The sequence below is a fragment of the Trachurus trachurus genome (genome assembly GCF_905171665.1).
Source record: "Trachurus trachurus genome assembly, chromosome: 9".
In the NCBI taxonomy this organism is placed as follows: Eukaryota; Metazoa; Chordata; class Actinopteri; order Carangiformes; family Carangidae; genus Trachurus; species Trachurus trachurus.
Window position 1 is genome coordinate 36377227 of NC_139895.1, and position 26917 is coordinate 36404143.

At 44.1% G+C, this 26917-nt stretch overlaps 1 protein-coding gene across 4 annotated transcripts in view; it reads right to left on the reverse strand.

Moving 5' to 3' along the window:
• The window catches only part of arvcfb (ARVCF delta catenin family member b), a 128717-nt gene that overhangs the window by 89416 nt on the left and 12384 nt on the right, over positions 1–26917 (reverse strand). For all 4 annotated transcript variants that reach the window (XM_083979492.1, XM_083979490.1, XM_083979491.1 and 1 more), the window contains exons 2-3: positions 3465–3623; positions 2948–2968 (exon numbers count right to left, since the gene is read on the reverse strand). In XM_083979492.1, the coding sequence (XP_083835618.1) occupies positions 2948–2968; positions 3465–3623 (180 nt within the window). The remainder of the gene's footprint in view (positions 1–2947; positions 2969–3464; positions 3624–26917) is intronic.

Sequence of the window (26917 nt, forward strand, 5' to 3'; positions counted from 1 at the left end):
TGCGTGTTTGTTTTTGCACAAACATGGAGAGTCGTTATTGTACTCGACAGTGTTTAGAAAAAAGCCACAGGTATTTAGACACAAGAGTCACCCGATTACCAAGCTTTTAAAAAGTGGAGGGGAAGGCAGCAGGCGTCAAACTGTCCACTTTATGGAACTGTTAAAGGTTTCACAACCTCTGCGGCATTCAATTTATTGAGAGCTTAAATGGACATGGTGGCCGGAGGTTAGTGGCAGAGGATGAGGTGGTAATTCAGTTTTTTTTAAAACACCCTGTTATTGTGAACCCTGCGATTCATTTCCCAGTAGTAGAAATTGTTAGTTTCAGTTAAGTCAAAGTGGATGAATGTGGGCTTCTTTAAAAAACATCATGTTAAAGGGGAAATGCAGGCGGGGGGAGGCACAGCAAAGACCACACAGGCGTCGACGTCCTTTACTGGGTCTGTCTCGGACGCGGTGGGAGCCGACATGGAGACCGGGGTGGGGGTCCGGGTGGCAGGCCTGGACTCCACTAACAAGTTGTCAGTCACCAGCACTGGGTGGTAGGTGCGGCGGGTAATGGTTTTGACCACTTTGGTGACCTGGAGTTGGAGGGATGGGTGGGTAGAGCTCTCAGAAAACCGCTTTAGATCACACACTGCATGTAAGTACTGGATATGAATATCATCTGTAATGTTGCAGCCCCGTAAAGGCTTTAGAGTAACGACACAGCCCTGCTGCTCAGTGGAGCTACTGCGTGCAATCTGAGAGAGAGGTTAGAGTGTTCTTGCTGTGCTCCAGAAACTATTTTTAAAATCAGCCTGCAAAAATGTGCTTGTTGAGACTGGAGCCTGTCTGAAATAAATATAAAGTAATACACTCTGAGCCAAAAGTTTATGTTCCTTCTCCTTTTTCCGTTCAACAGTGACACTTCATTTCGCACAACAGTTGTATCCGATGGAGCTACCATTTGGCATTTTCCTCGGAGAAGTTAATAACTAACTCCTGCCCACTGTAGCCCGGCTCCCTCGGTGGGTGCCGGGGTAGTGAGAGTGCTTTTTATTTGTTTGTGTGGTCTGCCTGGACTCTCATTAGCTCACATCCAGAGGAAGGAGGAGGAATGCTGCTTTTATTGGCCGGACTGAGCTCTTCCTCCGACGCTGCCGCTGTTCCATTCAGTGTGTCTGCCAGGAGGAAAAGAGGGGCTGGATGATTGCCAAAGGGGGAAGCACGGCACGCTGGGACAGGAGGACGGCCGTGGATCTAATTGAGCACGTACATGTACTCGGGACTCATGCGCACACTGTGAACTGGTCTGGGCCAATTCCCTGTGAGGTGCATTGATTGAAAACGTGAATAGAAGCAGCAGTTAATCTGCTAATGAAAGTTCATTCATGCTATGGTTGTTTTCAAACTGTGCATAAAAAAACAAAACTCAAACTTTGATTGAGTTCATCAGCTCAAACTTACCTTGACCTCCTGCTACAATCATACTACTGAGTGCACACAACTCCAGTCTGTCATATACTGTACAGTCACTGTGTTTTGGTGCCAGTTTTTCTCTTCCTACTATCCTAACTAACTAAATCAGCTCCAAACATGTTTACCACCGGAAAAAAAAAGAAAAAAAACTTTTTTAGCCTGCAAATCTGGGAAGATGGAAGAAGCTTGTTGTTTCATCTTCCAGCAGTCGGATGGGGGATAACCATCAAGGGGGAAAGGAGTGCGTTAGCATTAGATAGTATGGCAAGACTTTGGTTCAAAAGAACAGATAAGCACATAAATAAAACTGTGAGTTACTGCGAAACAACGAGAGACACAGAAAAAGGAGAGAGGGGGGAAAAAAACAACACATGAAAGTGAGAAAAAGGGAAAGTGAAGAAGACGTGTGGAAGGGGGCATCTTTGTGTAAATTCTCAGCTGGGTCTGGATCCATTTCCCGCCTCAGAGATGTTGGCTACCACCAAGTTCACCCTGAACATTAATCTGCTTTTCTCCCCAAAGTGGCTTCCCTCCTCCCAGCAGGGCAGCCGGCCCTTCAAACTGCCGTCCTTCCTCTTCTCCCTTCCAGCCCTTGATTAGTGCGATGTTTTAGTGTAATATTTTACTGTGTTTATGTGAGTTACTCCAAAGACGCTCTGTGTGTGTGAACGCATAAAATCTTTTTGAGTGTGTGTGGCCAATCCCCTTGCAGTAAACAGGCTGGAGGGCAATGGGTCCTCCCTGATGAGGGATTAGACCAGGCTCTTTAATTACAGTCTCACAGTCCCTGGAGTTGGAGGCTCGGAGCTCCACACAGCACTCTCTACTCCAGCAGCCCGCCGCAGCACTGTAGCTACAGAAGATGAATCCCCATACATACTTTAGGTTACGTTTGAGTGCATGTCTCTAAACGCAGAGGCTAAGGGAAAGAGCTGTCAACGCCAAACTATACTTCTAAGATGGGGTAGATTTGCTGGATTTTTTCAAACAGATTTTGGAGGGAATTCTTCTCTAAGTGACTGAATGTGTCGCTCTGCATGTTTTAAGACGACAGTGATTTTTGTTATTGTTAAAAACTATCAACTAAAACTTGTTCAAAGTATAGTGTATTGTCATGATTTAATTGTTAAATCATACTACAATTAAAGACACTTTATCTCATATCACGAAACCTCCTGTGGGGATGTGCTGAGCGGTGCTACAGTATGTTGTAGAGGAGGAATGTTGAAAGATTAAATTTCCAGGAGAGAGACAGAGAGAAAAAGACCATGCAGAAGATATTTTTTTTAAAAGGAGAGGATGAGTCTCATCCCAGGAGGTGGAAGCAGCAAGCGGTGACTTTAAATACTTTTAAGTACAGACTGAGCATTATTGGGGCTTGTGATGAAGCAGACTGTGTTGCACACTGCTGCTGTGGCCTCTATGGGCGCACGTGTACAATGGTGGTATGTTGGGAGAAGCTATAGTGGTATAAAAGTCCACTCACCTTCACGTTAGTTGATAAATCCTTATAGAAAAACAACAGAACATAATAGAGGACGAATCAACAAAGGGGTTTTTAAGAAGCAAAAAGAAAAAGAAAAAAAAACTTAGAAAAACACCAGGGGAGCTGTCTCATACTAACACAACAATCAAATAAATAAAACCATGAGAGGGATATGAAACCACTTTGGGCTGTAGGATTATGGGATTTAGAGTTCTTAAGGATGGAAGCCTGGGAGTGGTGGTATGGTACTGTGCAGTTTGGAAGCAGTGACCTATAAGCATCATTCAAAGCAATACTGAAATGGATCAAAGGGACTTCTGCAGCAAAGAGCTCACTGGGATGTTTGTGCCACAACAATGCAATTACAGGTAGAATATCAGGTGTATACGGCAGGACAACAAATGGAGCGTCGGCTTTAACTGCAGGTCAGGGAGTTCGACTGTCTAACATCCGTACAATAAACAATACTTGTGTTTATGTGTTGACTTTTCTGCTGTTTGTTTGCCACCTCTCTTACCTTGGTTTCTGTGCGCCGTGTGGTGCCGTCATCGGAGGTGACCACTGAGACGTGGGAGGTGGGGGTGCCAGGGTCCTCCTCTATGGTGACCGTCTCCTCCACCACCTCCTGGGGCTCCTGCATCATGGCCAGGGATGTGGCGTTGCTGGGGCTCTGCTCCTGCACGGACAAGAGGAGGAAAGGAAAGACGGTTATACAAACAGAATTTACTCATTTACTTTCAGTCGTAGGAATAAACAGCACAACAGGTGATCTTATACTAGATGGGTCAAACTTTAATTGGGCAACTGCAGCGACAAATGATATCAGAGTCCGGCAGAGAAACATAGAGCTTGAGTGAGAACTTTGTAAAATAAGGGTATTAAATATAATGCAACCCATAATTTGCAATGAGACACTTGAGAATCAGCTTGAGGGATGGAACATGTGAATAATAATGTGTGGAAAATAACTGCATTAAAATACACTGACTGAGACAAGGAGATGAATGCAAGTGTTGCTAATATAAAAATAGGCATGAGAATCTGGTGGCAAAAATAATAAGGATTCTAATATGACATGACAAGTCATTCAAAAACAACTGAGAGTATTTATGAATTCATCACTATTATTTCTACTATATCATGCACAATAACACCTAGTCAAATGGTCAACAAATGGTTTGATGAATGGTAGAAAACTGTTGTTGAACCACTGTATCCTGCCATGTATCAGCTGGTTCCAGCTCTTCATGCTTCTCTGTTTTCACATACACAGTCACTGCTGTCAGACAATAGAACAGGTCTGACACAGTGACTGACACATGGCTCATTAAGACTCCACACTGCTGCTGCTACTAAAGTTCAGACTTTATAACCACACTGGTGTCTGACAAAATCACCATTACACATTTAAAGACAAAGGCTGCGGCGTGGCCCGTGACATCAGCTATATTTACTGTAAAATGATCTCTGAGAGAGAAAGTCAGCAACTTCTTATTTAGTCCCCATGCAGCACCGCCTCTGATAACAAACTGCTGCTCCGACTCTCTGCCGCTCACAGGGAGCCACGCCAAGACATTAGTCCAAAAAAGTCACAAGGTGCTCTTTTGAAAAAAAAAAAAAAAGTGTCTAAATCTAGTGACAAATGTGCTTAGTTGGCAACACGGCAGGCTGTAAACGAGCACCTAATAGAAGCTGTTTGTGCCAATACATTTTGAAAGGGCAACGGCCAATAGGGAAACTCCAGCACTTCGTCACAGTCAGTCAGTCAGTCAATCAGTCAGAGACAACTGCATCTGTAGTTGGAGCTCTGCTGTTGCACATTTGCCACAGATATACAATCAGTCCAAGCAGATATATTATACTGGACAAGCAGCTTTGATGTGCACTGTTGAAAAGACACTCACATGCCCATCAGCAGCATATCCAGAGGCTGCGTTTAGACTATACTCCACATCATTTTAAATACCCGCAATTCTGATTAACGTTAATGTTACTGAAATAATTCATTATGACAAAATCCACACATGGAATATACACTAATGGTTCTGTCATTCTGTCGTTCTGTTCTGTCATCATATGGTGTTTGATAACATGAATGTGACTGAACGGATGAGATGATACATGGATGAGAATATACTATTTTATTTATTTACTGTATCTACTTGTTTTTTGTTTTTTCCCCCTTTCCTTACTACTGAGCCCAGTACGTGAGTGCACTGAATTTCGTTGTATCTACTGTGCAATGACAATAAATCTCTATTCTATTCCCTCTTCTTATTAAACTGTTAACTGTTAAAAGAGCATAACTTGTTAAGGAAGAGAAAAATAATGCTTATGGTTAAAGGAACCTGGTTCTCCAGAGTCAAAGTGGAACACAATGCAAACCCCGCTCCCCCACAGGCTTACTTCCTTCCGCCTTGCCTCACAACATGGCCAGGTTCCACAGAGCAAGGCTTAAAGGCAGCATCGAAAAAAATACTGCATCTGTAAGCACACACATCCTAGACAGCACCTATACAGTACACAAGAATGAAGCTATAAATACACATTTTTTGTTTTCTACCCCTGACAGTCGGTGATTTATTTGGCCTCAGTATTATATCCAAACACTGCAATGCAGGGTAGCAAGCAACTCTTCACCTCTTGAGACTTTAAATTGAGTTAAAGCTTCTTTCAAGGCAAACCAGAAGCCTGGAGGACTGTTTTTGATTCATATTTCATTGGGAGACCATGAATTTGAAGCAAACGTGTCCATGGGCTGAGGATGAAAGTGAGTGGAGTCCCCCCCCCCGTCCTCCACCTGACACTGCACGACGGCATGAGAGAAATGTGTTTCTTGTTGCACTTCCTGCCCGATGTGAAACGATACGATGCCAGTGGTTGGCGGTGCAGCGCCCCGGCTCGGCCCACCGCTGTGCATGAGTGTGACAAAATTACAGCTGTGGTGGTGATGGAGAGAGGGGAAGGAAGGCATATGAGGCAATCACTGATAACCAAAAGAGTATGGAGCCAAGCAAGAGAGAGGAAATGGAAGGTAATGGAGAGGGCGGAGAGGAAAACAGCAGGAACAGAATGGTGTGGCGCAAATGGGGAAAAAAGAGAAACAGGGAGTACCACACCATGAGTAAGACAGTCCTTTTTTTAACAAGGTGTTTGATGTCTTTTTTGTGCACTTCTCCTTTTTTTCACTTCCCTGTGGGAATAATTCATGTTTTAAATGCAAATTTTTGCCTTTAACTTTTTGACCCCTTTTAACCTAAATCCAAAAATATAAGGGAGTGCTATGAAAAGCATTACTTTAATCTTTAACCCTTATTCACCTCTAAATTGTAGCTATTTACAAGTTCACCTCACTTAAATGCAAGGTGGACCTGAGCCACACAGGCTATTTTTATCCAACCAATTTGCAGCACCAAGAGGGAAAGTTTCTGTTTCAGTCTCCACACAGTGTTTTTTTTTAACACTACAAGCGACGCCTAATGGAGGAAGAGTTGCTTGTTTTCTTCACATCTTTGAAGACACTAAGAAGTGAACAGTTCTCCATTGATTGGTCAGCTCCTCTCAGGCTTCAAAGCTCCTTACAGTCCTCATTGATCTCCAGTCCTTCTTGCTGATCAGTCAAAAGTTTGCACTTTTTATGCTGAGGATATTTCCTCCTAATCCCACAACTCTCCAGCCGCTCTGTGTTCCTGCTGGGAAAAAGACCTGGGCTCTTGTTTTAGGGCGTGTGTATGTGTGAGCCTCGTCTCCTTCAGCTCCACAAAGAGAGTGAAAACATTCTCTATTTACCTGCTGCACTCCATCCACTAACTTAAAGCCAATTAGCACTCTGAACCGAGCTGAGGTAGGTCATTACACTTGGAGAAAGTCCCATTATTGGGGTTAATGACTGGAAAGGCTATCTGCTGCATAGAAAGAGGGACATCTATTTACACCCAACTGTTGCTGAGCTCAGGAAAAGACATTCTTTACCACTGACCTCAGGCTAAACAGCCCCACTCTGCAGCACAAGGCCGTATAGGTATTCAGGAAAAGTCAGTGTTGATTATTTGCCTCCAATTAACAACCATGTGTTATTTCTGATGTGAGTTGCCCAGTCCACCTTGTTTTTAAGAGTTTCCAAGTGTGTACAGTCCCCATTTAAGATGTAAGGTTTCAATATTAAGTGTGAAAATGAGTTCACCGAACATACAAGGTCTCTCAGAAGGTTTATGGTCATTCCATGTCTCCTGTCACTCACTGCCACTTCTTAACTTGCTCTATTTTGTTTTTATAGCACACTGCACCACATGCAGCCTTGCTCCACCCCATCCCACTGCTATAAGTTTTTTTTTAGCACTTGCTAGGCATGTGTGTGTATGATTTATCTTCTTCTCCAGCACCTCTCTGGCTCCCTGCCAATGAAATCTGGACAAATTAACTGCATTCCTATGACTGTTTCCTTCCTTTGAAGTCTCTCTGGGTGGAGAGAGAGGTGACACCATCATCAAAACAGCAATATGGAATAACAACAGCACCATCCTACACTTAGCTTAACATAGCGCTTGGCAAAGCGTTGGACAGGGAGGTGGGAGGGATCCTCAAGAGGCTCGCTGACAAACTGGCGTCTTGATCCAAACTTAATGCGGTGTCTCTCGTTCACTTCCCGCTGCTCTCTCCCTCTCGTCTCTGCGTACACTAAGTGGGAGTGTGGAGTTTGAACTTGACGTTACAGCCCCTAAATAAATGATTAAAAGCCGTCTGGCCGTGAGCTAGCACGGCTGTTTGCCGGTCCTGGGGGAATATGAAGCTGATTCAGAGTCGAGGAGACTCAGGAAAGCGTATCCTTTAGTCAAGGGCGGGAGAAGTGGAGCACAGTTGCGTTATTGGCCCATCTCAAAGAGATGAATGATAAAGTGGCAGAAGGGTACAGGGGAGAATATGATAAGGAGGGGCAGGAAGTTTGCAGATGCAGATTATGTAGTAGGCTAATGGTTTGTGTTAGCCAGTGGAACAGTACAGTAGTAACCTCTGAGTTGGATGAAGGAGCAGAATTCTCCAATCGACTGGATCAGAAACACAAGGAAAATGTCTCTCAGTCAAAAACGTTGAGCAGACCACTTCGGGGCACCTGTTCCCTGGAACAACTGTGGATGTATTCAACAGAATGCCATGAAAATGTGACAATATGTGTCAGCAGGACTCTGGAAAACTGGATAAAAAGGAGCAGAACACATTAGGAAACCTGGTAAAGAATCAAAAGGACATTTGTCTTACTGCCTCACTTAAAAAGCCTCACCAAGAACTGGACCCAACTTCTGTCGAGGGCTTGTGAGAGCTTTGCCTGTTAAATATCTGCTGTTCGTCCAGTGGTAGCACACAGAGGCTGGGATGTCAAACAGACAGGGATTTGGCTCTGGAGGAGGCCTGAGGATTTGTACAGCCTGCACTTTCTTCAGTGTGTGCTGCGGTTGGCTCTGACTGACAGTATACAGAGGAGAGGTGGTGGATAATGAAACCTCATCTTGCTGATCAGTGCCTTGACACAGGCTGACTCCTGAATGGATTGTGCTTGGAGAGTGCTTGTACGTGTACTACACAAAGGAGAGAAAATTTCAGATCTCTTGTTTGCAACATTACATTGAAGGCAGGAAAGCACAGAGTCTATATGAATGAAGAGACGAAAGAACTCCAGCTCCTTGCAATGTCCCACCAATCAATGCCTCCCAAAAGCAATGCCCTTGACAGAGCCCTTAAGCAATCTCCTGAGGATTATATTTCATTACAATAGATCATGAGGGGACACGCGGCTCCTTAAGAGTGACTAATCTCAACTGTAATGGATCGCTCTGGTCTGAAAAGAAAAGGAGGAGTAAGTGGAATACAAAAGCAGGAGATGAAGTGATACAGCAGTGTCAATTAGCATCAGGCCTGCTATCTCCCATCAATCTGCACCCATTCATCATCTGTGTTCAATAAGCTGCTCAGTGTTGTCTGAGAATGGAGAGATAGAGTAAAATGATGGAAAGAGGGGGAGGGTGCACACTGATAAGGGGCTTTCCTTCCCCTGGGACAGAATCACAACAAGAAAACTTCAGCTGGAGTTAAGAGAATGAGTCATCGCTGCAGTAGCTGTCCAAGTTGTGTGGTACAAACAGCAGGCATTTCATTCATATTGTAGCTAGTATGAATGCTAGTTTTGACTTCTGCTGATTGAATTTTAATTATATGAGTACTTATTAATCTTTGATCTCAAGACCTAATTACTCATTTTCTGTCAATCTGAAAACTTCAAACTTTATGTTACTGAAGGAAAGTTATTAACTTAAATATGCTTTTCTATCAGTGAGCAGATGGACATGGTGAGTGGCGCTTCACCAGACCTTCAGCCATTGAGACGTTTACAAGTCAAGAGGTTATAATACTTTGTCTGAGCAGCATCTTCAGAACAGACTTGAAGCTACAGTGACTTGCTATGGGAAAATAAGAGAAAAAAGAAAAGATTTTGATGTTACAAACAGTTCCTTTCAATGGCAAAAAGAGTGGCGCGTTTTGGCGGCCTATTGGTTAAGGGGCACCATGACACCCCCAATCAATCCCAACAAGGGACATTAGTTCTATGTCCTACCTCAGACTCGCCTTGTTGTTTACAACTACTTCCTGGTAGAAAACCAGCACGTAATTTGAATGATCATATTTTTCAAGCCACTATCACTGTTTAGACAAATCTGAAATGATTGAAGAAACATTATTTCTGTGTACAAACAAAGCAGTTCTGTGTTTCTTTGTGTGGTATTTATTCAGTTTTGGGGAATCATGGTGTCTAGAAAGCATCAGTGGCTCAGCTGACAGTGACAACGGCAGCAGCAAAGCTAACATCAGGACGTCAACTGTTAAAACTCTCCCGTTTTCTGACACGACATGGAACTACTTCAGTTAGCTCAATCATGTTGTAACTAAGATATCTGCCGGAAAAAAATATTTTTTCATGGACTGTTTATTGAGTCACTGAATTATTAAAGTTAAACAGGTAACGGGTAGCCCTGTCAATTTACGATAACCATGACTAATTACAAAAATGTACAAACAGAAATGATTGTCAAATGGTTTTACAGACTTTACAAACATCAGATTAGTCTAAACGGTGACGTGAAAAATGACTGTCACTATTGTTCTCATGCTGGTTTTCTACCCAGAAGTATGTGTAAACAACAAGGCGATTCGCTCTATAACAAGCAAATGTCAATCTTTTCCCAGCCATAGACTGAAGTCTTCACATCCTTTTCCAGCATGATACCTAACGTCTGTATCTATGTATCAAAATCAACAGTTTTTTACCACAACACCTTGAGGAGCATGGACATGTCTTTCTATATAAAAGCATTTTTTGCTCAAAGAAATCTATGTTTCTCAGCCCCACAGGGAGCTCCGCCTCCATCCCAGCATCCACCTGTAAATCCTGTAAGTGTAAGCTGCCCTTGGAAAGTTATCAGCATCACTCCCCACACCTGGTTGTGTTTGGTGTGGAGTGAAAAGCTCAGCCTGGAAACAAAGTATTAACACAACTGAATAATATTCCATTCAACGTGACTTTGATAACTGAAATACTAATCTCCGGTCTTAAAAATTGCAAAATTACTTGTTGTTTTTTTTTTATCTCAGCAACTGCTTGTTCACCAACTGATTAAAATACAAACACCTTTGAGCCAGAACCAAAAACATCCTGAGTTTCATTACCCAGCTTCACATACAGTAAAGGAATAATTAGGGCCACTCTCTAGAGTCTAGGTTGCAAATACCAGCATTTCTAAGTTTTGTATTCTTTAATTGTGCTTACACTTTACAAGTAATTGGGGGGGGGGTCAAAAGAGACACTGAAAGCAAGAAAGCTAATTTGTCTGTAAGAAATGTACAATATATTTCCTTTTTTCAATTTTTGCAGGTGTACATCCCCCTGATCACTCCCACACAACCGCAGACAACAGAAATGAGATCTGCAGGTCTCAGGCGGAACACAGTGAGAGGCATCCTGTGGCTACTTTGAGGCCGAGACAACAGAACCTGTCAGATCGCCACCTGGTCGTGCATACCGGCGTGATCAGAGTCACCTTCCTTCCTGATACGCACACACACACGGCACGCTCAGTCTTATCCTGACCCCTGTGCAGTGACTAACAGGATTTCACTGCAGAGTCATGCCAGCAATCATTACATGGCTCTTACACAATTAATCCTCCTGCAAAGATCGCCTGGCTAACCTTGGGTCGTCCAATTTTCCATCAGCCCCTTCTGTTTCTACCACCTGCCCTCTCGGAGGCTCCGCGCAGGCCAAGAATCACATGACGACGGTTCAACAGAGAGTGAAGGGAGCGTGTGAGAGCGTAGTGCACTTGGGTTACCCTTAAAAAAAACAGAGAAACGTGCCCATGTGACCCAAACATCCAGCCAAAACAAGGCTTGTTTGTGGGATGAGGCAGAGGCAGAAGGGAAGTCGAGCAGAGGAAGGGGAACTAGAGAGGCTGACAATGCATGGCAAAGACCCAAAGCAGCATGCTCTCCCAGGGTAAAGAAGGGGAAGGAGGGGGGAATTCAGTCCCATCCAAGGCCAGCCAGGCAGGACTCATCTCACTTACACCCGGGGCAGAGGTCCCAGCTCTCTGGAATGACTGGAAGCCCATCTGACCCAGTGCAGGGCGTGAGCGTTGGTGATCTTTGTGTATTTGTGCATGCTTCAATTCTAAAATATCCTTCCAGTCAACAGTGTTAAGGGGTAAAGTACACACAAACAGACACAAATAACTGGAGGGGAGAGGGGCCAAAATCCTGACGATGCAGCTGGGAATGATGGGTCCTTAATCTCTTCGTCTCTGGCGACTGATCTTGGGCCAAATCTGGCCTTCTCTCCCTCTCTCATCTCTTTCACGCTTGGCCTCCTGGTTTCAGACGCTTCCATCAACTCCCGCCCTACTCCTGCTTTTTTTCTACTGCTTCCCAGAAGCCCCCGCGTACTTCCCCTCATGCCACCTTCTGTCTACGTGCCCCTTTGTTTCGTAGAGACAGGGCAAAACTTTGCTTAGCCAAACCGCTTGTCAGACACAAGCCCTCAAAGACAGAGGCCACCTCCAGGTCTCCAAACCAGCCAAAAGAAAAAAGAAAAGAAAAAAACCCTGCAGCTACAGCTTGATTGCTTCCCGACAGGGCATTACTAACACATTTTCCCACTGTGAGGGACTATCTAGCGACAAATGGAAACCCCATGTTGACCCTCTGCAACACTCAACACCACCTTAATCTCTGCGAAGACTGATATTCTCATTCAAATTAGCCAGCAGATGTTTTGCAACCTTGGGTCATTTCTTGCATATGGCATCAATTACACGACACATACAAACACACAGTCACATACCGCATGTGCTTTTCCTTCGCAATTCAAAAGCCTGGAGTCAAATTAGGCGTCAAACATGCAGAAAGTGGCTCTCAACAATAGATTCATGGCGGCGCTGAGCAACACGAGCAGCAGGATAAATAAGTTGTGCAGCTTTTAAGTAAGTAGCTGAAGAGACAGAGAGGGAGAGGAGGATGAAAAACAAAAAAACACAAAGGGAGGAGAAACTACTCGCAGCCTGTAGAGTAAAACTAAAACAATGAGCCTTGGAGGGGGGTCAGCTTCATGGCCAGGGTCTGATTATTTGGACAGCGGGTGCGGCCATGAGAGAGAGAGAGAGAAAAAGAAGAATTCACGGCTGCAGAGGCAGATTAGCGGTAGCTGGCTGCGGTCGACGGGTGGCAGGCGGGGTGTGTGTGTGTGTGGGGCGGTGGCGAGTTTACCGTGATGCCGTAACTCTGGGTTCCCGGAGGGTGGGTTTGTTTTTGGCAGTGCCCCTCCCTCTCCCCCTCAGCCTCTGGATCCCTGTCAGCACGGCTCCGTCAGAGATGTGGCTGTTCGGAGCGCTGGATCGCAGCGTGCGGAGGAGGCTGTGCGACGGGCTCTGCCAGGAGCTCGGTTCATGTGAGGTCTACTGGAGATTTAGGGAGTTGGAAAGGGGACATATGTTCCACTTCCTGTCAGGCTACCAGTGCAACACTTATTGTCCCCCCTCCGACACCCTTTCTCGAAAAAACTGTCTGCATGTGGAGCCGCAGGGTCTCCTATTTAGCAGAAATTTACCCCCCTTCCTCCTCCCTCCATCTCTGGCTTTCTTTCTGTCTCTCTTGTGTAGAAAACAGTAAAGCCCGGGGCAGTTATAATGGAGGACTACTAACAGGCTTAGCAGGGTACCCGCACTGTTTTAGGAAAGATACTAAATGTCCTCCTCTGGGAGTTCAGTGGAGGAGTGTGGAGGGGATTCTCTACAAGGAGCAGGATGTCAGCACACCAGAGCCATATTTCTTTGGAAATGCTAAGAGTTCGCAAACTGTTCCATGTCATGAATTCAAAACAGACCCAATGAACCTGTTTGGCAAAACCTGTGCTTTTACTGATGTACTTCCAAACTCTATAAATGTCTGCATAGCCCCTCAGGAGGTAATAGGAATGAGAGTGAAACCCCCGCGACTGCATTCGTGCTAATGAATTCTCTAGTTAGGACATTTTGGACCAAATTAAACTACTCCTCATCTTGACAAGAAACCTCCATAACCTAGTGAGGGAGCCCCCCGGTGCCCTCGAGGCAGCCCGGACAACACCAGCCAGTCTGCTCTGAAAAACTGTCATTGCACACACGTACTGTAGATAACACCTCGCAGAGCTAACACAGTCCATCACAATAACTGCGAATGCTTTTTCAAATATGTACTCAGTCAGACGTGATTAACCCCCCTCTGGGGACATTTTTACGGCCTTGTGCCAACCGCCTGGTAAAAGATTGGGCTCATTTTGCGGGCAATGGCACGGCGTCAGAGCTGGAGGCGGAGGACAAGGTACAAGAATTGGCGGGTGGAGAAATCCCTCCCAATTTACTGCTAACCTTCAATGGTTCATGAGATAAGGTGAGGCCGGATGTATATGTCTCCCATAAAGGGGCCATTGTGCACTTGGATAAATCTATCAGGAGGCCTGAGCTATGGCCCAGATACTTTATTTATTATTCTCTGTGTCAGATGAAAAGTGTGATATCACGTCTACCTTGCCCCGCTCTGCTCAGAGGGCCTTGTGTAGTGTGTGTGTGTGTGTGTGTGGGAGGACTTAAATAGATGTGTGTAGGAACACCAGGACAATACCGTCCTCTGATTCTGAGTGCTTCCATGTGGACAAGACAGACAAGACTTTTTTTAAACCGAGGTGTGATGGACAAAGTAAAAACACTAACACTAAACAACACCATATTAACATAGAATATTGATCTGATAGTTAATAATCACCTGAATTGAATGATTACCACAGTGAACATCTGGCATCTTGTTAGTTGAGTGATGACATAAGGCCACATCCACATCAATAGATTTTAGTTTTAAAAAGCATCATTTAAAAATACTGATCCCCTGTTAGTTTAACAACTCCATGGTTGTGTTGCAGTGTGAACGCACAGAAAAGGAGATCTTTGGAAACTATGACATAAGACACCCACGATCGCTCCCTAATTGGGTCTTATTAGTCAGTAATACCAGTGGTGAATGTAACGTGGATAATGAATTGTAAGAGTTGCTGACCTTGTTATATTTGCTAGCAGCTGTTTTGCACTAAAATTATTTTTTTTTTACACTGCAGCTGCATTTTCTGCTCCTGATTCATAGTATTTTCTCTAACTAACTAAGTGCAAAGAAGACAATCTGCTTCTTTCTTTTACATCAGCATGCAGTGTACATTAATGGTCATGTGATGTGTCTTTGTTGTTAGTATGGATGGAGATGATTTTTCATACACTTATATGGATGGAGACTTTAAAACTCTGATATGTTGATATTTTTGAAGAGAACTGGTCAAATGGCTCAGCTACGTGTCGACTGTAAGACCTGATTTCATATACCGGTAGATCACAAACCCTTTAATAAGAAATGTTTTTTCCCTATTCTCAAGAAGCATCTTTATATTTTAATGTATGATTTGCTTATGATGTTTGACTGTTTTACTTACAGGTATAGTGTGTAGGAATCACTCCCATCTAGCAGTGCGGTTGCATATCGGAACGTATTCTTGATGTTGCATTCACGTGAAATCGGGCAGACGTCAGACAGACAACAGACGCTGCATGTAACATGGCCGCCTCGGTTCGGTGCGTCGCCCACTTCTGTATTTGGAACGACTTGCAACAACTCATTTTAAGGTACAAGAAAGCTTTCATTTGTATGCGGGTGTGATTTGACTTCAGTGAAAAACATATTTATGAAAGCAATATTTGATTTTTGCTAATAAAAAGCCAGATAAGTTACACACTGGGGCTTTAATGAACAAATCCTCCCCTGGTCATGTCATGTTGTTATGTTGTATGTTTTGTGCCCAGTTAGCACATATGTGTATATTACTAAAAGAAAATGAATATAAGGTAAATAAAAAAAATAAACTGATATGTTAATGTGAACATAGTTTCAGTCTGAACCTAAAGGTACAAAAACAGTCATTATTATAATTTCCTTATATAAGTCTATGTTTAAAAAACGCTCCCCTCAGCAGACAGTCAGATCAATTTGACTGAGGACCGGAGCTGCCGTCTCCACAAACACAGTCCCTGAGAGTCTGAGCAGGTTGGAGCCAGAGCTGACTGTTAAACATAACCACTGATCTGAAATGTGCAGGTCAACTGGAGTACACACACACACACACACACACACACACACACACACACACACACACACACACACACACACACACACACACACACACACACACCATGCCCTCTGCATCACTCCAAAACAAAGACAGAGCTCCTTCTCATCTCACAACGTTGGAAGTGAAAAACAATGAGTCTGAGTCTGCACCAAAGCATTTTTCACGACAAGGCTCATTAGAGCAGTAAACATGAGTGAGAGGGAGAGAAAGGCGAGGCCACCGTAGCTGCACATTATGTATTCCACTGCCTCCACAAGAGGTAAAACAGGCTAAATTGGATCTGAACAGGATCTGTATTGGTTTGCTGCAGATGAAATTGTGTTGCAGTTAAGATTTTTAATCAGAGATTAACAGCACTACAAAAAAAAAACAACAGCTCATTTACAAACTAATGGAAACAAGTCTACCTGATTTCCTCTGAATATTGAGCAGGGGATAAAAATGCAGAGAGACAATAGACACAGCCCTCATTCTGGTGCTGTGTGCCTGTGTGTGTGAGAGAGAGAGAGAGCAAGATAGTCTTTTAAGCTCACTTTCAAAGCTGCGAGCTGATCATGAATATTTAAAACCAGGCAGATATCTGAAATATAGTTTTGGTACTGTGCCTTTTTTGTTTTGCATGCTAAATTAACAGAGAGCACATTTTCAGCGAGAGCCACGGCGTAAAAATAAATAACATCTTTAAAGCTGTGGCTCATTCACTATCAAGTGTGGTTTTCACTCCAAACATTTGTCGAATGAATTAAAAAATATCAGGAAAACACATTTGAAATGATCAGGATGGCACTCCAGAGACTATATGTTATGAATGCAGAGTAAAGCCCTTTGGCTGGATCCGAATTGAAAACTGCTGCACTGCTGCATAACAAGGGAGTGGGTGGGTGGGGCCAGAAGTTGTTTTGCCCCCCCCCCTCGATCTTCTATCTCACCATCTAAAAAGACTCATTCCAAAACTCTGACAAGCTCCTTAAGGCGTTTGAATATGAGGGGGCATCTCTTTCTTCCACTCAAGTATTAGCACTTCTTAAATTATGTTTTCTGTGTCATGCACTATTCATGCTCTGGGTCTGCGTTGTGTTGCTCTGCAGGTGGTTGGGAGGAAGAGGAGGATGCAGATGAAATATGGATTATCTCCTCTCAGTGTCTGGCTAAGCCCCACTTTGCTGGCACCCCTGCTTTTCAGTGTAGCTCCCCTCCCACTCAGCCAGCCAGCTGCAGGCCCAGCATCTGTCTGCTCACCCCCCGCTCAGCCTTTAATCAAGCAAACACACACACACACACACACACACACACACACACACAGAGAAACATCTCTATCCATCTCCCCCCACCCTTACATTGCAACAACACCCCCCTCCCTCCCCTCCTCCTGCATCAGCTGCTGCTGTTCTGTGCAACAGGAAATGCTGACTTCTGAAGATTTAGGTATCCAGTAAACAGGATCTCGAACCAAACGAGCCATTAGCTGGAGGAGGAGGAGCGGTGACAGCTCGCAGACTCCCAAACTGTCCTATTAGGGGATAGGTCAGGGCGGCTGGGATGGCAGATATCATCCAAACCCCGGTGAAGACATGACTCTGACTGTACAGGAAGGAAATCTCAGCCCAGCCCTTCAGAGTCCTCTGGGAGATCAGCCAGAGCTGCTTCTAATCCTAAACCCACACAGCTCCACAGTCATTCACATCGCTCTAGATATCGCCCTTTCCCTTCTCACACTATGGATTTATATCAAAGAAATATTATTTTTTTCCACAGCTCAGGTGTTTTTGTTGTTGTTGTTTTTTTCAGTTTTCCCCATCATTCATCTTGGTAATAACAGCATTGCATTCATCAGGCTGCTGAACTGTGTAAATGCATCAACATCACAACACAGACGTTGGACAGGGTGACAAACATAAGCCGTTGGACTTCAAAGAAACTCCTGTGTTAACCAAATGTAAAATAGAGGCCACAGGCAAAACCATCACCCAACCTGTCCATAAACGTCTCCAACACATACACACCAACTCACTGGCTCCAACTGGAACTGCACTGTACTTGCTGCACACACACACACAGGTTTCATGTGCACACAGGGACTATTACCAACATTTGAAAGGCAGTTACTCCCAGCCTTACCTTCTAATAAAGCACTTTAAATAATCTTGCTGACAACAATAGAAACAATGTCCAAACCTATTAAAACAACATCCAGGACGTAGCTAAGCAGAAATGATTCTTTAGGGGGTTTCTGAACACTTCTCCTCTGAAAATAACTCTTGGTAGAGAGGATCTGCAGGGTAAGAGGCAGAGGAGACAGGTGAAGAGTGAGGTCCCTGAGTTTTTTCATTATTGTTTGATTAGTTTCACCGTTACTTCCTTGATTCATTGATTAATTGTTTATAATTAAGTGATTACAGCCGATAGAACATAATAAATAATGAAAAGTGCCTCTTGTTTTGCCTGACTCGCTCTCCCAGAAGTCAAAGATATTCAATTTACTACGAAAAACAGTGACTCATCACATTTGTGGAGCTGAAATCAGCAATCATTTTCACATTTTCGCTCGAGGAATCACTGAAATGAATAATTGCTGTTGATCAATTGTCGCAGCTCCACTTTAAGATGTGTAGATTCACCTGAAGGTTGGAGCTGGAATGAGAAATGAGAAAATTAGACCAGAAGTCTGCCCATTAGGGGAAGACAGTTGTGAAACACATGCGGTTTAGAGAGAGTGAGCAATGAAAACATTAAAACTATTGCTCATTTCTGCTGGAGACCCTCGAGGTCCTCTGGGGATCCCCACAGTCCACTTTGTGATAGATCCACACCACTACTATTTTAACCCCAGGGACTGTGGGTAATGTAAGAGCAATTATGCAAAGAACAACAGTCATCATCACACACTTCAGTGAGTGGTGCTTCAGGCTGGTCCATAAGCTGAGGAAGCAGCAGCAGCAGCAGCAGCAGCAGCAGCTGATTGAGCTGCTGCGCCTCCCTGTCTACAGCTGTGATTATCAGGAACACTGAGGAGCTTGTGTGTTTTTGTCTCTGTCAGACAGAGGATGTCCGCTGCGGGCCAGCCATCTGATTACCCCGCAATCCTGATGCCGTGCTGCAACTCTAAATTAGTTTAGCCTCATCTTCCTCTATTAATTGACAGAAATATGGGTACTTTCCAGAAGTCGATGACCAAGGCTGTTTAGCAGACCTGATGAAACCTGAACCCAGGGAACAACAGGCTGCTCACTCCACTGTATTTGTGGTTGGATTTATTTATAATCTTGTGAGATATGTGGGTACTTTCCAAGTTCAAATCATATTCTAACTTCTTCTAAATGATGGCTTTCACCTAACATTAGGAGTGGGTAAATATCATCTGATAAAAAGCCATAGTGCAGCAAGTTAAAAGACTGCTGTGAATACGAAACAGCTTTTATAGCTCAATAAGCTGTGACAACTCATACTAATGTCCACAGAATGGATAGACAGACAATGTCCTTAACCTCAGGTACTTATTTATCTTATTTTAATGCTAAGTGGCGTATTGCTGGCACAGCATTTTCAACAGAGTGGGCGCTGGGAAAACAGCGCGCAGACGGGAAGGAAGCACGGGTGCTTGTTGCTTTCCTGCTGTCTGCCCACTGTGGAATCCAGCCCCACCCTGGCAGGCTAAACCTATGAAGAGGGGGGGGGGCTGGTACAGTGCTACTCTCATTATTGTGTCTTAAGCAGCTATGGTTAAATTTGCAGTGGAAAACAAGAGACCATCCTTAGTTATCTAAAGATACACATCAGTTTCTTACTGTTGCTGCTGCAGTTTATTTAATGGTTCATTATCTAATGACACAAGCAAATAATTTAGGATCTAATTAAAAAAACAATATCTCTCTAGCAACGCAGTTCAAGTTCATCCTGTTTCAGCCCAACTTTACAAGCTGAAAACAGAAAGCCAACTCCTTGGAGCAGAGCACACAGTGTTGTGCTGTGACCCACTGGGACAGGCCTGACAAATATGTCAGCTCTCCAGTAAGAGAGCAGATTTTAATGAGCATCCTCCCTTGACTTGGAGTGTATGGCCAGGGCAGAGGTTTACTGAGGCCGCACCATTCAGGACGTTATACCTCTGCTATTACATTTGCACCAGCTGACAGGAGCTGCTTTGTGTGCGTCTGTGTGTGTAGGTGTGTGTCTGTGTGTGTGTGTGTGAATGTCTTGGGCGAGCAGAGGCCCACGTTCTGGCCCACACAGAGAGAGTGAGGTCCACTCAAGGGGGAACGGGGGGCCCCCTGTATGAAGGCTTAAAATAGAGTGGAGGGTGTGAGATGACTGCAGCCAGACCCAGTTGGAGGAGAGCTTTTGTCAGAGGAGGTTGTGGTGGGGGGGTGGGGGGGGCTGAAGTTGAAGGGGGTGCAGTGCTGTGCAACGAGTTCTGCAGCATGTAAGTGGAGCCCAAAAATAACTCACGACAATGTTGGATCCAGATCCAGATTCTGCGTAGACTCAATTACACTCAGGTCCTTTATGGTTCAAGGAGGACTGTGCTGGAAAGTCTTTCCTCATTCAACACTTAGAATCAGACAGTTAATGTTTCTAATGTAGTTATAGCCTGATCATGAAATACTTTAAGGCAGTGTTTTTCAACCTTGGGGTCGGGACCCAACGTGGGGTCGCCTGGAATTCAAATGGGGTCGCCTGAAATGTCTAGTAATTGATTTTAAAAAAATACTGATATATTTTTTTTTAACTAATTATTATTCCTTTTTAAATTATGATTAAAAACACCACACACAATCTTAAACAACTGTATTCTATACTTTCACTCTCTCAAGTTCAAATAAAATGCAGCATCTTAAAACATCTGAGCTGGCGCATCTTGATTGACGGCCGTGATCACATGACTGCACATGATTGCGGGATCGCAAGAAATTTGTGATGTCAAAATGGGGTCACAAGCCAAAAAAGGTTGGGAACCACTGCTTTAAAGAGTGTTAGCACTGCAGCTTTCACAGACTCCTCAAGGTGCTGAGTAAAACCACACCACACTGGAATACAACTACACATCCGTTTTCATGATTATCATTGTAATCATAAAAACTGTCATTGACGGCCAACACCTCATTTCAGAGGTGGACAAAGGCTGACTGGCCAAAATCTGATTTTTAATAAAAGTCTGAATATTTTATTAACAAACAAACTCATGTTCTCTATCACAAGATGTTTCAGCCAACAGCAGCCAACCAGCAGGGTTATTCTCTGTCTCACACATATACACACACACACACACAGCCATGCACATCACAACAGAAGCAGCACACGCACACTCACACCCACCACTGCCACAATACTTGTATTTGCGGGTGTAAAGAAAAAAAAAAAATTACTGGACAGCGACAGCCTTTTCCAATAATCCTGCAGGAGAAAGAGCTGTAAGAAGCAAGCTTTGGCAAAACAGAAAAGCAGGCGCACAATCGAAAGCAAATCTTTCTCTGGGAAAACGGAATATAACCACGGGGCTTTTTGTCAGCTTTTACACTGCAAGAAAGGAGCCAGATATGCAAGTTTCTCAAAAGGTCCTTGTCAGCTTTTCACACGGGATTGCAGAGGTTACAAAAGCACTGCGTAGGAACTGACTTGGAGGGCTGGACCGACACCAGCAGCATTAACTACAATACCCGCTAACATCCTGTGCTTTTGTGGCTTTAGCATTTTGTCCTCTTCCTTTGTGCTTCTGCAGGAATGTCAGCTTCATAATATACAAAGATGCTCTGTGACACAGCGCAAACTGTCCAGGAAACAGTGCTGCAGTGCACACTGACATGTTGTGTCCTTGAGGCGACAGAAAAATAGTTGGTGAAGTTACAAAGTAAAAAAAAACAAAAAAACAGTGGCTTTACGGGAAGAAAAAAAAACTCTGTGGTTAAATAACAATAGAAAGTTTTCCCTACTGTGGATGGACCAACAGCAGAAATGATGCAACTACTGTCACAAACCAGTACAATGTTGGTTTAGATTCATACATAGTAATTTAGAGGTTTCACTTTCATCCCCTTAAAACCTAATGATTGCAATGGTTTCTACCCTGCTGAGAACAACACTGAAGCTCAATCTTTTAAAGTCAGATGTTTACCCTGACATGCCATGGAGCTGATTTCTTTAAAAGTCGGTTCACATCTAAGGCTCACGTGGAGGAGGGTCAGGCTCGGCACCTGACATCCACGGTCAGCATCAGCTCAGCCGGCCAGGCGCTGCCTTAATCAGAGCGAGTTCATGACTGGCAGCTGGGTTTGGAGAGAGAGACAACTCCGACGCTACGGGGAATCACACACACACACACATCTCCTCTACCTGAGACATCCCCAGATTTCACCGCAATTACTGCCAGCATCTGCACCGCTGCATAGGCCGCAGCCGGCCACCTGAGCACGGTTGAGTGGCGGCCTCTCGCTCAGCCTGACGGAGCCGCTCCCTCTGCCTCGGCAGTTTCGGCAAATAAACACGATGTGTAACAATTGTTTCACTTCTAATTCAGCATTCCAGATTCAGCACTATCATTTCATTAGACTGAAATCCTGACAGAGACAAAGCGAGACAAGACGGGGCCACGAGTGTTGCATGCCAAGAAGTGCTTATATAGATAGCAGCAGGCACCATCCAATAACAGAATGAACACTCAATCTTATTTGGGATCCCTGGAAGCATTGGAGTTGTGTTTTTCTCTTCAATCGGTGCAGATTTTTACCCAACCGCTAAACTGCTGCGAACAGATCGACCGCTCGTTGGAATGTCCCAGTCATGGTGAATATTTCATATGAAGCCTATTGTTGTCTGCCCCACTGGGGCCTCAGCAAATGGCCCAATGAGGGAGAAAACACTAGAGTGGATTCCACAGACCAAAGCCCATTAGTCCACTGGCCTCAGGAAGGAACTAGGCAATATCTCAAAATGATGAAAACAACTTTTTCAGGCCAGTGATGCAGTGAACAAAGACTGAAGGATGATATCTGAAGACCTCGGCTAAACCTGCGGAATGTATCAAACAGGGAACAGCCTGTTCCACATTATGATTAAAGGACGTGAGGAGAAACTGTCTGCAACACCCCCACAAATGATTCTCCACACACTGGGAATGAAAACCTGAGTCGTGTAATAAGACGCCGACAGACCCCAACCCCGAAAAGCCTCAGCAGCACAACCCAGAGAAAATATTTCTTCCAGATTTGATGCCCACACGAAAGGAAAACGTCTCACAGCCAGAGAGAGCATCATCTGTGCTGACTCCAGGCTGCAACACAAACAAAAAAGCCGTATCTTTCAAAACAACATTACAAAAGAACAAACATGCCACCGACTCGATAATGAAATTGTCGCAGCTGCTGCATGTTGATAAAAGATTGCACAGAACTTGTTTCAACTGCTACTAAATAAACACATGTTCACTTTCAAAATTCTACATTTAATTTGTGTGCAAACTGTCTGGACGCTGAAAAACTGAAAATATATATGAACCTAGAAAGTAAAATGGAGAAGAAGTTCAAGAGAAAAGTGAAAACACAATATGTGAACATGAGTAATACAGCACTCTGGTCTGGGCCCATTTAAAGGGATAGTTCAACATTTTAGCAAATTGGCCCATTGCCATAATCCCTATAGTCTTAGCAGTAGGTTTGTTACCTTTAATTGTCGGTGCAAGCTATTTTTAACAGTGGAGCAGAGCCGCGAGCTGCTCAGAGGTACACTACGGAGGCTAATGGGATTTCTTGGTTTCCCACAACACAATCCAACAACTCGCTCTCGTGGACAAGTTGTGACCTGCACATTCACCACACTATGAGATAATAACGGAACGTTATGAGATGGAGCTTTCAAGGTAAATACAGAGACTTGCTTGCTGAAAAACTGCCCCCGACGGGAACGCACATCAGCGGTTTTGCATGAATTTACCTCAAAAACAACTCTGTCTTATAATGTTCTAGTTAGTTAGTTAGTTAGTTAGTTTTATTTGTCCACGATGTGGAAATTTGTCTTTGGTCTCATAAAAAACAACAGGCAGGACAATAACAGCAACAACAAGCAGGACAACAACAGCAACAACAACAACACTTACACACAGACATCTTCATGGCAAAAAGCAGGACAGCAGTGGCAGTTACATTACAACACATCATCGCATCAACGCATCAACGGGGCATGGTGTTCAGTGCCCCAATTGCATTAGGAATAAAAGAATTTTTAAAAATATTACGATTTGCCCTTGGTACTTTATAACGTCTACCAGAGGGAAGAAGTTCAAACTCCCTATTATTATCTCACAAAGTTGGATTGTGTATTTGATGAGTTTGATGAGGGAAACCAAGAAATTCCATTAGCCTCTGTAGCGTAGCTCTGAGCAGCTCGCGGCTCTGCTCCGCCGTTCTAAATATAGCTTGCACCGACAATTAAAGATAACAAACCTACTACTATGACTATAGGGATAATGGTAATGGGCTAATTTGCCAAAATGTTGAACTATCCCTTTAAACTCTCAGTCACAGTCACCAGCTGAGAGCATCAGTTAGTCTGGGAAGTGTTGAATCACCAGCAGATATTTAGAGAGTCAGTGAACCTCTCAGGACAACAGCAGAGCCCAAACTGCCTGCTAATGCATCGCACCACAGAGACACGACTACTACACTTCAGCACTGCAGACACCTTGGGCGTGAAAACTCTACGCACGTAAACCCTGAGATGAGAGAAACTCTGAGCTTTCTGCTCCAGAGGTTTCTGTAGTAACTCACCTGAACCTAACCTGTTCATTGGCAGGTTCCCTCTCGGTCTCACCCCCCCTCCTGCCGAGCCTGAAGAAGCTGTCTGACACTCTGCTTCATTTCCTCGTTCGTACGGTCGATGTCAAAGCGAATATCAGAGTGAAGGTTGAATCGGGTGAAGATCAAAATCCCAGCTGGATATCAGTTTGTGACCCGAGGACTGTCTTTACTAACGTCGCCACTTCTATGATCAATGAGTCACAAGAGTGAAGACAGAGACGGCCAACTCTATGTATATATTATTCATGGGTTGCATGTACACGTGCTTACATCATAGATTCGTCCTCAGTGCAGGATAAAATCTATATGTGACTGTGTGGACATTAAGTCGACCAGCAGGTTGTTAATCACCGCCACCACTGGGATGTTTACTGCACAGAAACCTGTCTATAAATAATCATCTCTCAGGTCGTGACCGGTTGCACTGATGATTATAGTCATAATGCCATATGGAGACTGAGGACGACTGAAGAGCAGCTGAAAGGTTCAAACACACATGACACAATTCATTTTAAATGAGAGTTTTTATAAGCTCCACATGCTTAAATCTTCTCTTAACACGATGTCTGTTATGTTTAGATGTATATTAAGTTGACATCTAGCCTTTAAATGCTGAGCAAGATTTTTAAAAAAGAAAATACAATCAGTTTCCTAAACACTTTTTCATCTGCAAATGACTAGAGTCTCACAGCTGTTAGTGGGTCAGACTGAGGGTACAGTATATAGTAGAATCACAAGTCTATAAATGATCTTGTGTGTTTTATATTTGGGTTCCTCTTGTGCTGCCACCAGCACTTTGAACTCGTTATTTTACAGCTGAGTAAATACATTAATAAAAGGGAACTGTGTTAAACAGTGGGATTCCAGCTTTATTCTCCATTAAGGAAATTCTAGACTGAGTGGACCACACTGAATGAAATTAACAGTGTTAACCAACTGAGTGACTCATTTCTCAAGCTCAGGCTCTGTCACTGTTTTTCTGCAGTGTTGCTTCCAGATAAAATGTCCAGTGTTGCACAGTGATAACAATGGACACTGGTCTTTATTTACCCATTGGTGAATCATTGTTTTTCCATTGATGACTTTTTTTTCATTGATAGCACAACCACAACAGTGAGTGAACAGAGCTGACAGAACAAACTCTTATGAGCTGCACTGGAGTTTCCCATCTCAGCGTCGGTCAGAATAGAGTTCAGGGTCGGGCTCAGAGTTTATTAAACCTGCTTTCTGGAGCAGCCCCTTTATCAGCCAAGGCCACAAGTCAAGACACCCAACCAGCAGCCCCCCCTCGCCAACTCCGCCCTGTCTTGGGACATGGTCATCTCCTACGTGCGAGCATCCGTGGCGCCACAGGGGCCCTACAAATGGCACTTTCACACTGCACGCCAAAAGAGAGGCCACGTGGGGAGCGGACTGCTATTTTCTACTGAAAAACAAGGGCTTCAAATTCCTAACATGTTGTGGAGATTAGGGAGCAATTCAGTGGAATTCAGAGCCCCATATGGCGAGAAGGTGCTCACATCTCCCCCTATTAGAGGTTTGTTTTCTTTGCCAGGAGTTCCAGCACTTGTTCTACAGCCAAAATAAAGATTAAGCAACAGAGGGGAGCGTGGAGAAGACCAGCAGCAGTGTGAAAGTGAAATCAGGCTAATTTAAGTCTGACTGGTCTTATCGACTGCTCCAAGACTGTAGGGAAGGTACGGGAGGATAATGATGGTTGTTTGTGGGGGTGTGGGGGTGCAGTCACATGGATAATGACTCACTTTGAGGCCACTGGTGTTTCAGTCAAATAACCTCAATAGACTTACGGGACAAAACACAATGAGTCAGCCCCTTGGACACTTTGAATGAAACGACAGAGGAATTCCCAGTTCAGTCCAAAGCGAGTCCGGGGAATAAGCAATGAGCTCCTATTATGCAAAAAGCTGGAGTTTTACGGGAATCGCCCCACCCCCTCCCCGCACTCCAAACAGGACTTTTTACCTGTGTGAGTGCTCAGTAACGTCGAGCACGAGCGGCCGCTATCATCAAGTGTTTAGTAGAGTGTGGCAGCTCCGGTAATGACATCAACAAAACAAACCCCCATTGAGGTTTTTCTGGAGTAACATCAAAACCGATTCTCTGCATATCCAGCTTGAATTAGGTTGTCACAGTCTGAGAAATTAGTCTGTATAACTGTCTGGGTGCATGGCTGTCGCATTTCATCACACCCGTTGTTTCACAACACCAGCCAGGCGACACGCACAAAAAAAAAACAGACCCAGCAAACATTAACATAAAATGTCATCTCTGCTGGATCCCAGTTTGACATCAGACGGTCCAAAAGAGGCATGAAAGAGATATGATTCCTTCAGGCCGCGGCCTCCTGAGTGCCGCCACCAAACCAAAGCAGTTTGTTGCATCATCAAGGCTGCCCTGTATGCTCAAGCCAGGATGTAA